General features: G+C 48.9%; 1 protein-coding gene across 1 annotated transcript in view; it reads left to right on the top strand.

Moving 5' to 3' along the window:
• Positions 1-1,090: 1,090 nt before the first annotated feature.
• Positions 1,091-17,951, top strand: part of LOC146869133 (E3 ubiquitin-protein ligase TRIM39-like) — a 122,653-nt gene continuing 105,792 nt past the window's right edge. Inside the window, exons 1-2 of the mRNA XM_085630014.1 lie at positions 1,091-1,559; positions 6,249-6,344. Of these exons, the coding sequence (XP_085486140.1) occupies positions 1,155-1,559; positions 6,249-6,344 (501 nt within the window). The 5' untranslated portion in view covers positions 1,091-1,154. The remainder of the gene's footprint in view (positions 1,560-6,248; positions 6,345-17,951) is intronic.

The raw sequence follows: 17,951 nt of genomic DNA, 5'->3' as shown, positions 1-17,951 counted from the left end.
GACGGAACGGTTCCGTCATGACTCCGCCCATTTGCGTTGTCCCCTCGCACAGGCGGGGAAACAGCGCCGCGCAGGCGGAGCGGCCGCCAACAGGATTGTCATGACGGAACCGTTCCGTCATGAGCACACGGCAACCGTGGCTCATGACGGAACGGTTCCGTCATGAGCGGGGAAGGGGTTAACAAGCATTTGCAACGCAATAGGTCTTGCATTTACGTGAGTTTAACCCCTTCCCTGCTTATGACGGAACCACGCCGTCATGAGCCACGGGTGGCGTGTGCTCATGACGGCGTGGTTCCATCATGCGGCTGTCGCTCCGCCCACGCAGCATTAATTCCCCGCCTGTGCGGGCGAATTATTGAGCGGGCGGGACCGTGACGGAACCACGCCGCCATGAGCACAGGCCGCCCGTGACTCATGACGGCGTGGTTCCTTCACGAGCATGGCGGCGCCGCGCTCACCCCCCACCGCCCCCCGCGTCGCGGCAATATTCGCGTCACGGCCAAGGGGTTAGGCTATTGTTATAAATTCCAATGTGTTTTATTTATGTTTCAAAAACCAAAACATAAATAAGAGGCGCTGTCATTTACAACGCCAAAGGCTCAAACTCGCGTAAATGCGAGACCTGTTGCATTGCAAATGCTTGTTCTGTGTAACATCTGTTTCTGCTGTCTCTGTGAGAGTGTCTGTCTGTCCAGCCGCCAGGTCTCCTTCAAAGTAGATTTTGAGGGTGATCAGAGGAGGAAAGCCCCACCCAGGGAGGTGTCCTCCGGTTCTGTACCCCCAGGACGAGCCTCTGGGGCCTTCTCCGCGGTTACACCCGGTGTGATCTATTTCAAGGATGCGAGGTCAGTTCTGACCTCTGTGTCTGCAGCGGCCTCGCAGTCTGTCTCTCAGAAGGACCGGCGCTTCAGCAGACCGGTGGCACTGCCACACCCTCCCCCCCCCCCCCCCTCCCTCTCAGGGACACTGGAAGCCTGTCAAAGTCCGCACTCGGGCCCAGCTCTCTCCATGACACGGAGACACCACCCCAGGAGCAGATAAAGACACTCCCGCCCCTTTACCTCCAGACTTTCAGGGAAACTGAAAGCATTTCAAAGTCCAGGGTCCGCGCCCAAGGAGGAGCGATAACACATCTGTCGGTCCTTCTGGTCATGGCCGCAGCTGCGCCGCTGCAGAGCCTCCGAGACGAGGTCACTTGCTCCATCTGCCTGGACTTGTACTGGGACCCGGTGTCCATCGAGTGTGGACACAACTTCTGCCGCCCCTGCATCACTCAGTACTGGGAGGGTCCGGACCGCTCCTGCCCCCTGTGCAAGGCGGTATCCCGAGAAGGTGCCCTGCGGCCGAACAGGGAGCTGAGAAACATCGTAGACATGTCCGGATTGAATTTATCACCCGAGAAACCCCAAGACGAGCCTCTGTGCCCCAAACACCAGCAGAAGCTGCAGCTCTTCTGTGAAGAGGATCACACACTCCTGTGTGTCATCTGCCGAGAGTCCAGGGAGCACAAGGCACATACAGTGTGTCCCATAGAGGAGGCTGCCGAGGAGCACAAGGTGAGTGTGTGATGTGTCATAACTACAGTCCATGTACCCCAAGACGAGCCTCTGTGCCCCAAACACCATCAGAAGCTGCAGCTCTTCTGTGACGAGGATCACACACTCCTGTGTGTCATCTGCCGAGAGTCCAGGGAGCACCGGGCACATATAGTGTGTCCCATAGAGGAGGCTGCCGAGGAGCACAAGGTGAGTGTGTGATGTGTCATAACTACAGTCCATGTACCCCAAGACGAGCCTCTGTGCCCCAAACACCAGCAGAAGCTGCAGCTGTTCTGTGACGAGGATCACACACTCCTGTGTGTCATCTGCCGAGAGTCCAGGGAGCACCGGGCACATACCGTGTGTCCCATAGAGGAGGCTGCCGAGGAGCACAAGGTGAGTGTGTGATGTGTCATAACTACAGTCCATATACCCCAAGGCGAGCCTCTGTGCCCCAAACACCATCAGAAGCTGCAGCTCTTCTGTGACGAGGATCACACACTCCTGTGTGTCATCTGCCGAGAGTCCAGGGAGCACCGGGCACATACAGTGTGTCCCATGGAGGAGGCTGCCGAGGAGCACAAGGTGAGTGTGTGATGTGTCATAACTACAGTCCATGTGCCCCAAGACGAGCCTCTGTGCCCCAAACACCATCAGAAGCTGCAGCTGTTCTGTGAAGAGGATCACACACTCCTGTGTGTCATCTGCCGAGAGTCCAGGGAGCACAAGGCACATACAGTGTGTCCCATAGAGGAGGCTGCCGAGGAGCACAAGGTGAGTGTGTGATGTGTCATAACTACAGTCCATGTGCCCCGCAGGCAGCTCAGATCATTTCAAGTATTTCTTGTCACTTGCATCCGGTAGGTGCAGCGGATGAAGGGACAGGCGGGTAAGTCTTTTACGCGTTCATATTTAGGAAAGAGCTGAAGGTGCTTCTCTCTAAAGAACAAGACCTCCTCATCTCACCAAGCCCATTCCTTACTAACTTCTCAGAGTAATCTGACGGCATTACTGGCCCGTTTACCTACCAGCAATCTTCAGCATCTTATGTCTGTATTCCCACAGTCATACTTATGAGGTGATCCCACCTCGTTCACAGGACCAAACCCGGGCCATAGGAGTGGACATGACAGAATCCCACCCCCACGGGTGGTATAGGTTATGGCCAGGCCCACACCTCTTCCTGAGCTGCCAGGCTGTCTTCTATTACGAGGGGACCAGGTACCTGCTTGAGAGATCTCTGATAAATCCAAACGGTGGACCTGGGCAAGGAAAGATCTCAGCCTTTTTCCCTTCTGTGTGGGGTGCCGCAGGCGTCATGCCTCAGTCCTACACTTTTTTAACATGTATGTGTCCCCGCTGGCAGCCCTGATAAGATGCTTTGGGGTCCAACTGACTTCTTATGCAGACGACACGCAAATTGTGCTGTCCCTTCAGCGCGGCAAAGAAGCTGAGACTGGATTACGATGCCATGATGGCATGAAAGCCATCGCGGGCTGGATGTCATCAAATTGCCTGAAACTTAAAGCAGGAAAAACGGAGGTCATTATATTTGGCAACAGAGCAAATCTTTGGACGCCTGACCGGTGGCCAGATGTAATGGAAATGCTTCCGGCCCCTACTGAGAAGGCGAAGAATCTGGGGGTGATTGTGGACGCTAGAGTCACTTTTGGTGATCAGATAAGTGGAGTTGTCTCAACTAGCTTTTATCTCCTCAGGATCCTTCCATAGGACGGCCTGAGGACAGCAGTTACAGCGCTCATTTTGTCACAACTGGACTACTGTAATAGTCTCTATTTGAACATCCAAAAGAGACACATGAACAGACTCCAGATCGTACAAAATGCGGCAGCCAGGCTACGCCTACAATGGTACGTCCCAGGAAGAACGCTGCGCTCCTCGGAGACAAAACAAGTGATTGTCCCCCGTGTTAAAAAAGCCAGCTGGGGTGGTGGGAGCTTTTTAACTTGTGCCGCAAAGGCTTGGAACAGCTCACCCATGTGCCTCAGAAATTCTACCGAGCTCCTCTCCTTCAGGAAGGGGCTGAAAACATGGCTTTTCTCTGAATAGTTATGTCATCTTGGCAACCATTTAGGCAGTGCTCAGCGCCAGGACACCCTTGGGTAACAGGTATGCTCTAAAAGCTTTATTAACATAAAGAAACCCCTTTAAAGTCAGCCCAAGAGGCCGCTACACCTCTTGTGGATCTGCTCTTGATGTTCAATGATGGAGTAACATCGGAAGCCTCATAAACTGTTGAAATAGTTTCTCTACCCCACCTGCATGTAGCAATGCCAGCAGCTTTACATGCCTGGTTGAAACTTCTGAAGGTGAAAATAAGTTCATCCGTTTCCCTGAAGCTCTTGGTACAATTTAAGTATATCAAGACCACCCTCTTTATTTTTAGAGAATGGAGAAGGGTTTCATCATGAGAAGAGGGATTAGGAAAAAAGAAGGAAGGAAAGAGTTCTGGTCCCTGTTGGAAATTGCACACGACAGCAAAGAGCTCTTCAGCATCGTGAAGGAACTCTCCAACCCCAACGACGTCCCGCCTTCACAAGAACTGTGCAACGCTCTGGCAACCTTCTTCCACCAGAAGATAGCAGACATCCACAACAGCTTCAACATCCCGATCAACCCGACCGCGTGTCACTTTCTGCCTCAATAATCCTAGTTCCTGCCATGTCCACATCTGACCGCAGCATGGCGATCTTTTCACCGAGTTTGGAATGGAGATCGGTGAGCTCGGCTGTGATGTTCACCACAGGCTCATTCCGCAGCTCCACCCTAAAGCTTGAGGCTGGTGAGCAGGTCCTCCTTCGTCAGCACCATACTAATCTCCCTTTGAGCTGTACTCTCCTCTCTGGGCTCAGCTACTACTTCCCCTCAGCATGGAGTGCTCGCACCCACAAATTGTGTAACTTCCCTCTGTGTTTGTTTTTTGGGAGGCTTGGGTGGAATTAGGTGGTGGGGGATTCATGCACTGAGATTCCAGGCGCATTCTCTAATAGATGTGTGGATATTCTGGGCGATGTGAATTTGTTGTGATGTAGGTACACACTGGCGATCTTGTTTTGTCAGGTAGGAGCAGAATTAAAATTTACCAGTGCAACTGCTAAGTAATGAGGAAAGATTTAGTAGAAAACTCCACTGGGCGGCATGGCCAGGGTGCTGCATGTGTCAGCCCTGTCCCACCAAATGCTACTACAGGGAACATTCTCTTGTCAGTCCTACCTGCCAAAGTCATAAAAGCCTGTTCAGCAGTTATTGCATTATTGCTCCACAAAAGCTGGGATGTCCAGGCAGTTTGCACATTCCCCTGTTGCTGCATGGTCATTAGTCTGGGAAGCCTATGATCGATAGTCTCTTGCACAGGCGGTGATCATGGCCCAGAGGGCGGGGCCAGCCCACAGGTCCCCTCAGCGGCCGCAGTCTTCTGGGCCTAACCAACGTCGCCCTCTCCATCCACCCCGGCCCTCTCAGCTGCCTTCACCAGGCTCAGCGGCGGGTCCTACCTGGGCTGAGTCCAGAAGTCCAGCTTTGATTAGGGCGCTTCCCTTGGATCCTCTGCACTCCCAGAGGCCCCACACTCACCCACAGCTGGGGAGACTCCGCTGCCAGGTGCCCAATATGTCACTAGGTCGTCTCACACAGGCTCACTGCCCCACTCGCTGCTTTCATTCAGAGCTGCCCAGATCCTATGGGCAACTACTCTGACTGGGCCTCCAAGGCCCTATGGCCGTACCCGTCCTCAGGTCCCACGATGCAGGGCAGCCAGTAGTGTCTTAAGCAGTTGTTGGTGTTCCTCCGCTCCTCCACTGCCATTCCTGCAGCCATGAAGTAACCCGTCGACCTCCTGGGACCACCTCACAAGATCGCCACCTCAGGAAATTTCTGGAGCGAGGGTTACAAGCCAAATGTGGTGCCCATGGTCATGGGACTCGATCAAGGAGCAGCCGTCGTAGTCCATGCCGAAGCTCCACCTCCGCTGCTGTAGTTCTCTTTATTGACACCCTCTTATAGTGTGGAATTCTATCTGGTATAGGTGGGGGAGGTTATGATTATGGGGGTCATTACCTACAAGGGGTCAAATGTCATTTCAGAAAGTCACCAAATGAATTTCCACCTACCCGATGTACATATTTGTAATTTAATGTGTAGTATCCAGTAGTGTGTGTAATACATTTATTTTTCATTTTTAAATGAGTTATTGAGTATTATAATTCCATGCCAGTGAATGAAGATTACTCGCCCACATCACCGGCCCTGAGTAGGCCTTGGACTGCTCGGCTACCCTGATAAACCCAATGGCTGCAAAGGGGCACTTGGTTCCTAGTAAGGAAATACTTGTGGACTTATTACTTGCACAGAACTCACATCCCGCACAACTGATAATAACCCAATCTCTAGATCGATAGATAGATAGATAGATAGATAGATAGATAGATAGATAGATAGATAGATAGATAGATAGATAGATAGATAGATAGACAGACAGATAGATAGATAGATAGATAGATAGATAGTTATCTATAGATAGATAGATAGATAGATAGATAGATAGATAGATAGATAGATAGATAGATAGATAGATAGATAGATAGCCTCCTCGCTCAAGTGTATAAATCCCTTTTAATGCTGGTTCATTGTGGACATCGCCCTACAAACCCCTGCTCATCTGTATTCTTCATTGTTGGTTTATTTTAGAAAACATTCAACATCCACAAGAAGAAGCTGAGTGAGGAAATGGAAGAACTGCAGCTGTGGACAGCGGAGGAAAGCAGTACAGCGTCCGCGCTGGAGGTGAGAGGAGTTTCAGATCTTGTAGATGCGGAGGGTATCGGGGCGGATCGAAGAGAGCTATGAAGGTTTCAAAAAGTACAGCTAGAATTAATGTGACTGGTGCTGTGATATTTGCAGACAATCAGAATAGAGAGGTGAGAGACTTTGGCTTTCCCTGAGAATCAAATATAGCATAGTTAGAGGTTAGACACATTAGATACTTCTGAGAATCATAAGAAGCAACAATGGTACAAGACACAACTTGATCAGTTGAGAGTTACACACAGAGAAGAGTAGGCCACACTTGTGAGGCATCCCTCAGTGTTATAAAATGGAGAGATAAGTTAAGAATTAGAACTGAGTAAAACAAGTAATCCCATACGTGGCAAACTAAGGAGAGACGGACAGCAGACACAAGTGTGATTCAGTGGAATTTAGAAAGAGGTACGTCATAGCCAGATTCACATGAATTTCCTGAGAGTTACAAGAAGCAGAGATCCAATTCAGAAGACTGGGTCTCCCAGGAGTGTCACCGGAAGCAAATCTGGAGCTCATAGACATAGGAGATGCCCTGTGAGCCATGTGAAGCAGAGTTGGGGGACAGAGACTTGAAGGGTGAGAAGAGAGACTCAGGAATCTGTGCTGAGGGTTACAGAAATGGAAGCACCTCTTGCCAGTCACCACAATATCTGAGGGTCAGAGAAATATACAAAGTGGAACAGAAGCGAAAGAAGCAGGAATCACAGGAATTGATTTGAGTTTGAAAAATAACATTCTTGATTTAGAGGGCAAATATTTTTGCATCTTCCTCCCATGTGAAGCTGTTTCATGAGCCGCGGCTTCCATTACATGGTCACACATGGTCCAGGTCCATAAAGGGTCAGACCCCTTCTATCTTTTGAGGCCCCTATCATAATACATAATGACTTTCAGGCTGAAAGGTAACAAGTATCATATTGTTTGCCCCATTTGAGCTCGAATCCCTGGTTTATACCCCTCCAGCTATCTCCTGGGATCACTGGCACAATATTGAACACAGCAATGTCGAGATACAGAAATATTGTGTCAAAAATATCGATTACAAAAATATTGTTTCCCTGTGCTTATAATGGTAAGTACAAAACTATCGAAAAAAATATTGTTTAACACTAATGCCATGAAAAACTAGAACTACATGGAATATTATTTATATATATACATATAAAATTGTTGCATTGTTTCCATGACATTAAAAACATCACAAACATTCAACATTATAACATTGTTGTATGTTTTTCTTGATATTACTGTGATACATATATGAAATACAAGTGCTCATAGAATCCTTGCAAGGCCCATGAGGGGTGGAGCACCAACCCAGATGAGATCACCGGCTCTTCAGCATCAAAAAATCACCAATTGCGTCTCACTCCGTAAGGAAGACGACGCTCACTCAGGAATACGTGTGGTATCAACAAGAAGCTTTACTCCATAGCAAGATACGTTTCGCCCATCACTTGCCTTGATCACATGATTTACACATCCAATCGCTGTGTCTTAAAACAACATTGTGTACGAGAGTGTAAAAACATACTAAGGCATTCTTACACGGTGCATAAAGAAAATACAGAGAAATATACAAAATTGTATAAGGATAACTCATCGTTTCACATGTTGAATATTTACTTTACAGTCCATATGTAATACAGTATAAACCCAAATTAGTCATGGTATATCTATTTTAAGCTCATCTGCCCAACTGGCATTACACTCCCCGAAACGCCTCTCCCTCATTGCGATAAGCTAATGACTGGAGAAAATAGCACTGTGTCTGGATAATAATCACATACTCGAATCATGAAGGCGCAATGGTCACGACTAGTCAAATCCCAACCGATGCAAGAGTAGAAAGAACTGTATGTTTACTATCCCATCTCAGAGCATTATGAGAGCCGAAGGCCGCGTCAGATTGTGTCAATGTGCTATATCAAATCAGCTCGCCAAGTGGCGACGGCACAATGGATGTGAATGCAAGATGCGCAGGCTGGAGAAAGAAGGGCGGGAGGGGTTAAGGACCATTCCACGAGCAGGTGTCTCGCAAGTCCGAATCTGTACCCCATGGTGCTGGTATGATACCATGTGATGAACCCCTCATAAAAGGCATGTGCCTAATATGAGCATGGAAAAAAAAACTATCCTGGATAGAAATCAACCCCTAGTGAGAGAGAAAATCTATTCCTAATGGGAAATACATGGGAAGTGCTGTGTACTCTGGCCTGTCAGGGGGAGCAAGATGGCACCTGAGTTACACGCCGCTCTGCTCACCTCTTCTCTCTTGCCATGTTAGTTTGGAACTCGGCTATTCTGACTGCAGCTTGCATCGAGCATTTGACACTCTGAAGCAATTCTTGCGTAGAAGATGCCCCCTACAGCTCAGCTGCTGGAAACATTGCCATGGGAGCTGTGAGAGTAATGGTTTGACCCGCCTGGTGCTGGAGGCGATATCACTGCTTCCGCAGTATCTCGCCCGACTCAGTTTTGCAGTACCGTGGACCCGGAAGACTCAAAGAGTGACTGCCCCCGAGATCATGACTGGCCAGGGGTGAAGATCGGGAAGACTTGTGCTGTGGCTCTATCAGCTACCATCAGAGCTGGTGGTGTGACCGGGACGGTTGCTGTGCACCTCTGCTAGCGCATCATGAAACAAGCATTTACAATGCAATGGTCTCGGCATTGGTAAAGTTAGAGCTATTGGCATTGCTCATGACATTATTTTTGTTTATGTTTTTGTTTTTAAAACATTTAAAGAATCGGCATTGTTATTTACAATGTCAATAGCTTAATCACTCTCAAATGCGAGACCTTTTGCATTTGCACCCACACACAGAGCCACACACACACAGCCACCCACACACAGAGCCACCCACACACACAGAGCCACTCACATAAAGCAACCCACACACAAATAGAGCCACCCACAGAGCCACCTACACACACAGTTACCCACACACAGACAGAGCCACCACGCATAGAGCCACACACAGAGCCACATACACAGAGCCACACACACACACACAGTGGCTTCCACAAACCTTCCAGCACCTGTGACGAGATTAGCAATAAATCATCATTTAACATTGTTTAAGGCCCGAGAAACAAAGGAGTTAAATGCCAACATCAGAAGGAAATAAAAAGAGAACTTCGCCACTAAAGATAAAGCGTGCAGGAGCTGCTGAGGGTGCTGCGTAGGATGGACAGTGGAAATGTACACCACCAGCAGGCACTGGCTGCACGCTTCGATGGGGACCGTAGGGGGAGTGGCTGTTTACCTTCTCAAAACTCTCACGGCTTCCCAGAGGACTCCTCTAGGGGCGTCTTACTAGTAGTGCATCACTCCTTGTCTCTTCCCGCCCTCTCTCCCTTTCCATGGCGTGACAGGCATTCTCACACGGAAACTGCAAGCCATCTTCCCTTTTCACCTCCTTACACAAGACACCTGTTGGACCCGGCCTCGTGGCGTGGTCCTGACCCCCTCTACCCTTCGGGGTCCCCCTGGATTGTACTCGTCTACCCGCACCAGCCTACGCAACCCGGCTCCCCCCGGCCTCGGCCTCGGCCCCAGCGAAACCCCGACATCGAGGCACCAAGATCCGGCCAGAGGGCACCGCGTGGCCACTCCACTGATCCCGGAGGCGGGGAGTTTCGATGGGACCCCCAACCGTCCCCCAACGCCTGGGTTCGATCGCCCTCCGGCCTCCGTGGGCGCTGGCGCCTATCCCGCTGGGTGTCTGGGCTCTCCCAGCCCGGCCCCTCCGCCCCCCCAGGCGCAAGGGTCCGGACATCAAAGGGCTCCAGACCTATATCTGGGGCAACCCCGCACCAGGACAGCAGTTGTATCCTGGAGTCAATAGCCCTGCTGATCGGATCGCGGCTGACCCTACGGAGAAAGACTCATTGCCTGGAACTATAACTCGAGCCCTGCTGACTGCGTCGCGGCTCCACCTTGCTGAGAAGAAGACCCTCATGGACCATCGGGGCCCTGCTGACGCCGTCGCGGCCCAACCTCGCTGAACTACCATCGGAGCCCTGCTGACCTCGTCGCGGCTCGACCTAGCTGAACTGGCGACGGCACAATGTATATGAATGCAAGATGCGCAGGCCGGAGAAATAAGGGGGGAGGGGTTACAGACCATTCCGCGAGCAGGTGTCTCGCAAGTCCAAATCTGAACTCCATGGTGCTGGTATGATACCATGTGATGAACCCCCCATAAAAGGCATGTGCCTAATATGAGCATGGAAAAAAAACTATCCTGGATAGAAATCAACCCCGGTAAAGAGCCTGGGCCTAAAGGGGCAAGTACCGTGGCAGGTGATTCTTTGGGGCCCTCCTTGTCTACAATCTTTTTCTCCATTAAACAACTGCAGGAGGAAGCTCAGAATGATGTCAGCGGGCGAGAGTAGCCTCTGAAAAGCTGCAGGGGGGAAAAAATTAATAAGTACTGCGTAGAGCAGGAGCAGAGAAGACGCGAGACCTGGCTCGAGGTAAGATGTTTTAAAAAACATTATTCGGAACCCGCACGTGTGATTCTCCTCTCCGCGACTCTCACACGACTCCCCTGCAACCCCCTGCGCTTGCCCCTTCACCCGCGAGCCATGCCGGCCACGACTGCCCCCGAGGGATTTCCTTTTCCTCCCATCAGCCTCAGGAGCTGGGGAAGAGCTTCCCCAGCTCCTGAGGCTGTTCCCTTGATTTCTCTGAAATGACAATCAGCACGCACGTCACGCTGACGTCATTTCAGAGAAACTGAAATGAGCCAATCAGCTCATTTCAGTTTAATGTATATAGGGTTGGGGGCTACCCAAAATGGGCATGCCAATGCCCCTACCTCCCCCCAAAAATCCAGTCTTTCTGCACCACCCAGGAGGCAGATGGGGCAATAGCGCTTTATTTTCCCCCCCGGGGGCAGAAGCCCCCTAGGCACAAGGGATGATGTTTTTTATTATACGTAGGAGTGGGGGTTGTCCAGAATAGGCATGCCAATGGCCCCAACCACCCCATAAAAATTAACAACAGTCTTTCTGCCTCCCCAGGTGGCAGATGGGGGCAATAGTCACTAATATGCCCCCTAGGCACCAGGGATTTTGTTGTTTTTTTATATGTAGGGGTGTCGAGAATGGGCATGCTAATGCCCCTAAATAAGTCCTTCTGCTCCCCCCACCTGGAAGGCGTTACAACAAACAATTGATGGACGGAATGCTGACAATGCAGACATTCTCCCCCAGTCAAGAGATCTGGGTTAAATCCATCGTTCTTTTGCCCACTACGCCACCCCAGTTCAGACATGGCCATATGCAAATCAGTCTTGACCCTGTGCCTCATGGGAACAGTCCAGCCCGAACTGCCAAGCCATGTCTTCCCTGGACCGGAATCAAGCATCCTAGGACCGGTTTCTGGCTATCAGCCGTCATCAGCCAGGATAGCTTGACTCCAGTGGCGTAGTGAGCACGGGACCCACGTCTGGGCATACCCATCCCACTTAGGGCGAAAAGCGTTACAACAAACAATTGATGGACGGAATGCTGACAATGCAGACATTCTCCCCCAGTCAAGAGATCTGGGTTAAATCCATCGTTCTTTTGCCCACTACGCCACCCCAGTTCAGACATGGCCATATGCAAATCAGTCTTGACCCTGTGCCTCATGGGAACAGTCCAGCCCGAACTGCCAAGCCATGTCTTCCCTGGACCGGAATCAAGCATCCTAGGACCGGTTTCTGGCTATCAGCCGTCATCAGCCAGGATAGCTTGACTCCAGTGGCGTAGTGAGCACGGGACCCACGTCTGGGCATACCCTTCCCACATAGGGTGAACAGCAAAATACACAAGATGATGGACGGAATGTTGCACAATGGCAAAACACTCACCCCCAGTCACAGATCTGGGTTTAATCCATCGTTATTTTGCTCACCACACCACCCCAGTTCAGACATGGCCATATGCAAATCAGTCTTGACCCTGTGCCTCATGGGAACAGTCCTGGGCTGGAGAGGCAGTTTTGAATTTTGATTTGTTGCGTTCTATGTTGGAAGTAGGAGGTGAACCAGCAGGCGCGGTGCGTCCATTGGGGCGTTGGGGCATTGCCCGCCCGCCCCCGCACCCGCCCGCGCCCACAGCTCCCTCCTCAGTGTCTCTGAACTTAGTTTACTTAAGTTCAGAGACGCCGAGGGTGGGGAGAACTGACAATGCATATCAGTCAGCATGACGTCGGACCGTGGGCGGTCCGGCGTCATGTTGACTGACATGCATTGTCAGACAAGCCAGGGAAAGGCAGCACAAGTGCGCATGAGTGGGCATGGAGAGTAATTTTTAGCCGTGCCCAGTCATGCGTACTTGTGTTTTTACTGCCTTGCGCATGCCCATTAGGAGCCCCTCAGTCAATCCTGGCGCTGCAGCAGCGCCAGGATTGGCTGAGGGGTTGCCACTCCAGTGCTGACGTGGTGTTCCGGTTTGAAGGGGGCAGAGGCGCCAACACGGACCAGGAGAAGAGGCGGTCAGGTAAGTTTGTTTTAATTTTATTCATTTCTCCCGCTGCTGGTGGTAGGGTTGGGGTGGTGTTTAGGGTTAGATGGTAGGGTTGGGGTGGTGTTTAGGGTTGAAATTTGCTAGGGTTCCCGGAGTCTAGGGCTCAGGGCCCGATTCAGGTTCGTGCATAATGGTGTTGGGAAGGTTTTAGGGTGGTTTGGCAAAATTCCTTCCAGATGTGGCTGATTTTGGGGTGTTTTTGTGGGTTTGCGGGGGGCGCGTGTTTGGGCAAAAAGTCCTACCCCTTCCACTGGATGGATTTGTGTAATTCTTGCTGAGATTCTTTGGAATCGCTGGAACTAGTGTCCCAGTGAGTTTGAAGATGATCGAAGTAGGGGAAGTGCGGATAAAAAGCATTTTTTGTGAAGGCCAGGATTGCAATGTTATCCAATGTGTGGTGTGGGGTGGGTGGAGACGTGGTTTTTAGGGTGTTCCAGTGGATCGACAGGAACGGGGCTGCTGCAAGTGGCAGGGAGCGCTTACCTCTGCCCTACTACGGAATCGTTACTTGCATTGATAAAGTAGCACATCCCTCTACATCACCCTTCTAGCAAGCATCAACCAATCGCTTCTCTAGATTTAAGACACCTGGTTGGAGACCCAATGCTCCTGAGAAATAAAACCAGAGTTTCGCAATTAATCGGAATGGCTTTTCATACACACGTTTTCATACAGAAAATGTAGTACATTCACACAGAATTCTGCCTTTCCCGAGAACAGCGAACAGTCTGTCCTACTACAGAATTATAACACTCGTTAACAAAGCAGCGCTTCCCTCTACTTTGTCCTTCTAACAAGCTCAGAGAATACCTATTACCTTTCCAGTGATAAGCGTTATCGGAATGCCAGTTGGAGCCCTGGTACCTAAGACCAGAATTTCACAGGTAACCTTCGCTATCATACACTCCTTTCTCATACAGAAATTTTCTAATGGTAACACACGGCGATGTCACCGAATCGAACCCAGACAATGCGTCGTGCAACTTCAATCGCTACACGTTTCCCCTGTGTGCATACAGGGCCAACAATTCCATCTTTCCCGAGAACAGCGCTTACATCTGCTCTACTACGGAACTGTTACAAACTTCCGACTTCCTACATCCCAGAAGCCGTGCAAACAACATGGAACTCAACGCAACTCAACATAGAGTGTTAGTACATATACCAATACAAATCAATAAACAATAAGCTATGTACAAGCAATAATCACCAAACCAAAACAATAACAACCATCATACTGCTACCAGAAAAAATGATGCAGCGCGGAATGCAAATCCCTCCCTCCGTCACAGATCAATTGATTTCCTCATTCACACTTCAATCAACACATTCGCTGGTGGGGCCCATAACACCAGCATACACTCATCAACGATCCGTACTTCTCGAAGGGAGGTGGTTCGGTTCTACCACGCTGACATGGAAGGAAATACTTCTACACAACCTACTTCAATTCCTTTAAGCATTGCCCTTCACTTATTGGTATTCCTCCCATAAAAGGTCTATGGATCAGTTAGTTGTGGGCTTGGTATCTTCTACCACTATTTAATTATCCTCAATCAATACATTTACAACCCGACACATTTGTGAATGTACCAATAAATCTTTATCTAATCATTGCAAATTAAATTCTTTGTTATTCAAGCCTCAAATCATCATATTTACCTATTCTGGCTAATTGTCGTTCTCTAAGTCAAAGTATGGCCATCAGTTCAGTCTGTCAGAGTCTCTGGGAAACAGCTGTCCTGCAGTGTCACCGTCCTCTCCGTCAGCATAACGTCAGGAAATGGAAAACGACCTCTCGCGCTCTCTCTCGATCCCCAAAACACCTCTCTATTCTACCATATTTTATAGTAAAAATAGTAAAATCACATTCCAAAAGTATCGAATATTAATTTTGAAAGGCTGTGATTGGTCGGTCAAAATCGTCCAAGGAGTTCCCACACGGGAAAAGTCTCTTTATATGTAATGTTTTTAAATTCGACGGTCCGATGTATCTTTTCGACCGCCAGTAGGTAATCAAGAACAAATTACAATAGTTCCTTGATTCTTTTAGCTTTCAAAAGTTCTCTCTATTACTGTCTTTCTACTTTTCCAAATAAATCGTTTTTTAAATATTCAAGTACACATAGAAGTCAGAAATGCAACGTATTCTATCAACACACTTTCTAGAACATTCTACAACACGTGGAGGTTAAAAGTTCATCAATTGTTTTAAACCTAACGATATTTTTTTGCAACACTTTCTCGAACATTTAACGGCACGTGCAGGTTAAAAGTTCACGATTGTTTTAAGTTCGAACAGTGCCTTCCAAATGCAAGTAGCAGGTGTGGTTGAGTTGAGCAAATTTTATCCTATAATATGTACGTGCAAACTGCTTTTTCTTAACCAATCACAAACATACTTTTCCACAAAATGAATGTGCACCCTACTTTTAAAAAACAATGCTCTTCATCTCCCAATCAGGTACCGTTTTGTATGCGAAAAGAAACTAGTTCCCCATCTTTAAACATATCTCTTATTCTACGAAGGAATTGCATGAGCTACAGACATCTTTCCATACCTTCCAGCCATACCTTCAAAATGCTAGTGTGGATCGCAGGACATAGCATATTTTCTGGTGCAAGAGGTATGCAGAACAGAGACGTATTGACTTAGACCTAGGTTTACAAAATGTGGACATTAAATGGTTTGGACAGAGAGGATTGAAGTGGCACCAATTGTTGCCTTTGGTTAAAACCTGTTTACATCTCTAACACCCTGACCTCATGATTGTGCACTGTGGTGGAAACGACCTAGGCACATTGACTGGGGCAGATTTGGAAATGCTTATGAAGGACACCTTTGGACAATTGATGTTACTTTTGCCTCACACTGTCTTTGTATATTCCAATATATGCCAAAGACAGAAGTGGAAATGGTCCAAAAATGTTGTCTTCAGATTGAAAAATCTCGGAAAAAAGTCAACAAAGCTGTCTCTGCATACCTCAGAGACCACAAAAGGGGGTCCATCTACAACAACAACATATGTTTTGCTATGGCTGATATCTACAGAAGTGATGGAGTACACCTCACAGATCAGGGAAACCGAGTTTTTCTGAATAACTTGAAGCTGTGCATCCGCACTTATATGTAGCTCCAACTAATGAACACAAGGGCTCTTTTTAAAGCCACCCTATAACTTACAACTTAGGCCCCCTATTTTAGGGCCATATAACGCCAATTCTCCACACAGCTGTGCGCAGCGGCCAGGCCATCTCACTTTGCAGAACAGACCTCTCGCTTTGATCCCCAGCTCTACTCACCCATAGGGGCGAGTAGTTTGCGCTCTACAAATACCATATTGATGTCAAGGGCCTGGAATCCTCGGAGTCGTACGATGCTCAAGTGGGTTCCACCCCTTGATATCCCCAAGGTCTGGGTGACACAGACAGACTCGTTGGAGGGATCAAGTGAGGGAAGGAAAGGATGGGGACAGCGGGGAGGGAGACCTGAAACAAGAGCAAAGCACTATGTAATTTACCATACAATTACAGCACTAGGAAATAGTAATACAAGGGAACATACGCTACGCCTTGCGCTATACCTGTAAAAGAAAGTAAGCAGTGTAGACATTCTCTCATGAATACCAGCGGGAAGTGTAGCACCTAGCCACCTGTGCGTCTGTTGAGTAGCCAGTATAGGGATGGAGGAGCGAAGCGATTCACTTTACTTGCTGCGCCAATCCTCCTATATATACAATTATAGTAAAAACAAAAACTGCAAGAAAAGACACCACAGCTACTGAAATATCCTGCTTTCTAATAGGCAAAGGTTTTGGGTGCTTCAGGAGCACGGATTCTGAACTCAGGTTATTCTCCACATCTCTGTGTGGCATATGGTGCATACAATCACCCCTGTGGTTTCAATGTAAGTAAATAGTGCATACAATCACAATATTACACATTATAGGGCTACAACAATGGTAGGCTTTAGCCTTATGAACGTAATTGCAGTTACAACCCCAATGAGGCCAAGGTCCCCCTCCTGCCCTTCCGCTTTGTGTTTTAGAGTGAAGACGGGGGTACGTTCCCAGCAGCCGCTGGGTTTCCGTGAGCCAAGGACTTGGGGTTGTTAGAGAAAAGAACTATGACTTGTGGCGCTTGGCAAAGTAAGTCACAGAAATAGCGCCAGTAAAGGAGCACGCCCCGCAAGAGCCAATCGGCTGGTCCAACAGGGTGCCATACGAAATTTGCACAAAGTCAAGGAGAATTAAAGGGAGGATGTTTCAAAGGATCAAGGAGTTTTAGCAAAGGGTTGGTGCTCAGGGCACCCCTACCAGCCTTCCGTGGTTCTGCCTGGAGCGTGCACACAGGACAATCCTGGAATCAACGGCATCGTCTGATGCCCCGGAAGGTTTCTTAATGGCTTCCGGCGGCATGATGACGTCACTTACGTAGAAGACCAGCGGTGCTTGGGAAGTGTAGTTCTTCCCGGGGCCGGTGTCATGGCAACGCCGACGAGCCTGCATTGTTCCTTCGGCCGCCGCGGTGAGCCGTAACAATTGATTTACCTTTGCACTCCCTATACAACACCACCTAAGCACCATACACAAGCTACAATGTTCTAAACAAAAGTTCATCCAAGTACCTATAACTACATGCTGAACCTACTTGCTCAGATGTTACACAGCAGCCAGAGCACATGACTTCACAGCATATGACACACAGTGTGGGCTCATGCGTTAATCCCTGACTCCGGCAGCAGCTCAGTTTAGGAACATGAGACTCTAGACAATACCTCACGTATATTCCGTACCCCAGGACTTTCATACCAGAAAGGGTCAGTAGTTCGTCCTAGTAGTTATAAACACATCCGGACACTACTTCCACAACTGTAGTGCAGCTGCCACGGCACATGACTTCACAGCAAAAGACACACAATTTGGCCTCACGCTTTAATCCCCGAGTCCTGCACCAGCTCACTTTACCCGCATCACACTCTACCCATTACCTCACTTCATTTCCGTAGCCCACCACTTACACACCGGTAGGGGTAAATACTTTGCTTTGCACCCCCTCTATAGCACA

This window comes from Triturus cristatus, chromosome 1_1 (assembly GCF_964204655.1).
Source record: "Triturus cristatus chromosome 1_1, aTriCri1.1, whole genome shotgun sequence".
Classification (NCBI taxonomy): domain Eukaryota; kingdom Metazoa; phylum Chordata; class Amphibia; order Caudata; family Salamandridae; genus Triturus; species Triturus cristatus.
The sequence above is the reverse complement of the archived record's forward strand: the minus strand, read 5'-3'. Positions and strand labels throughout refer to the sequence as shown.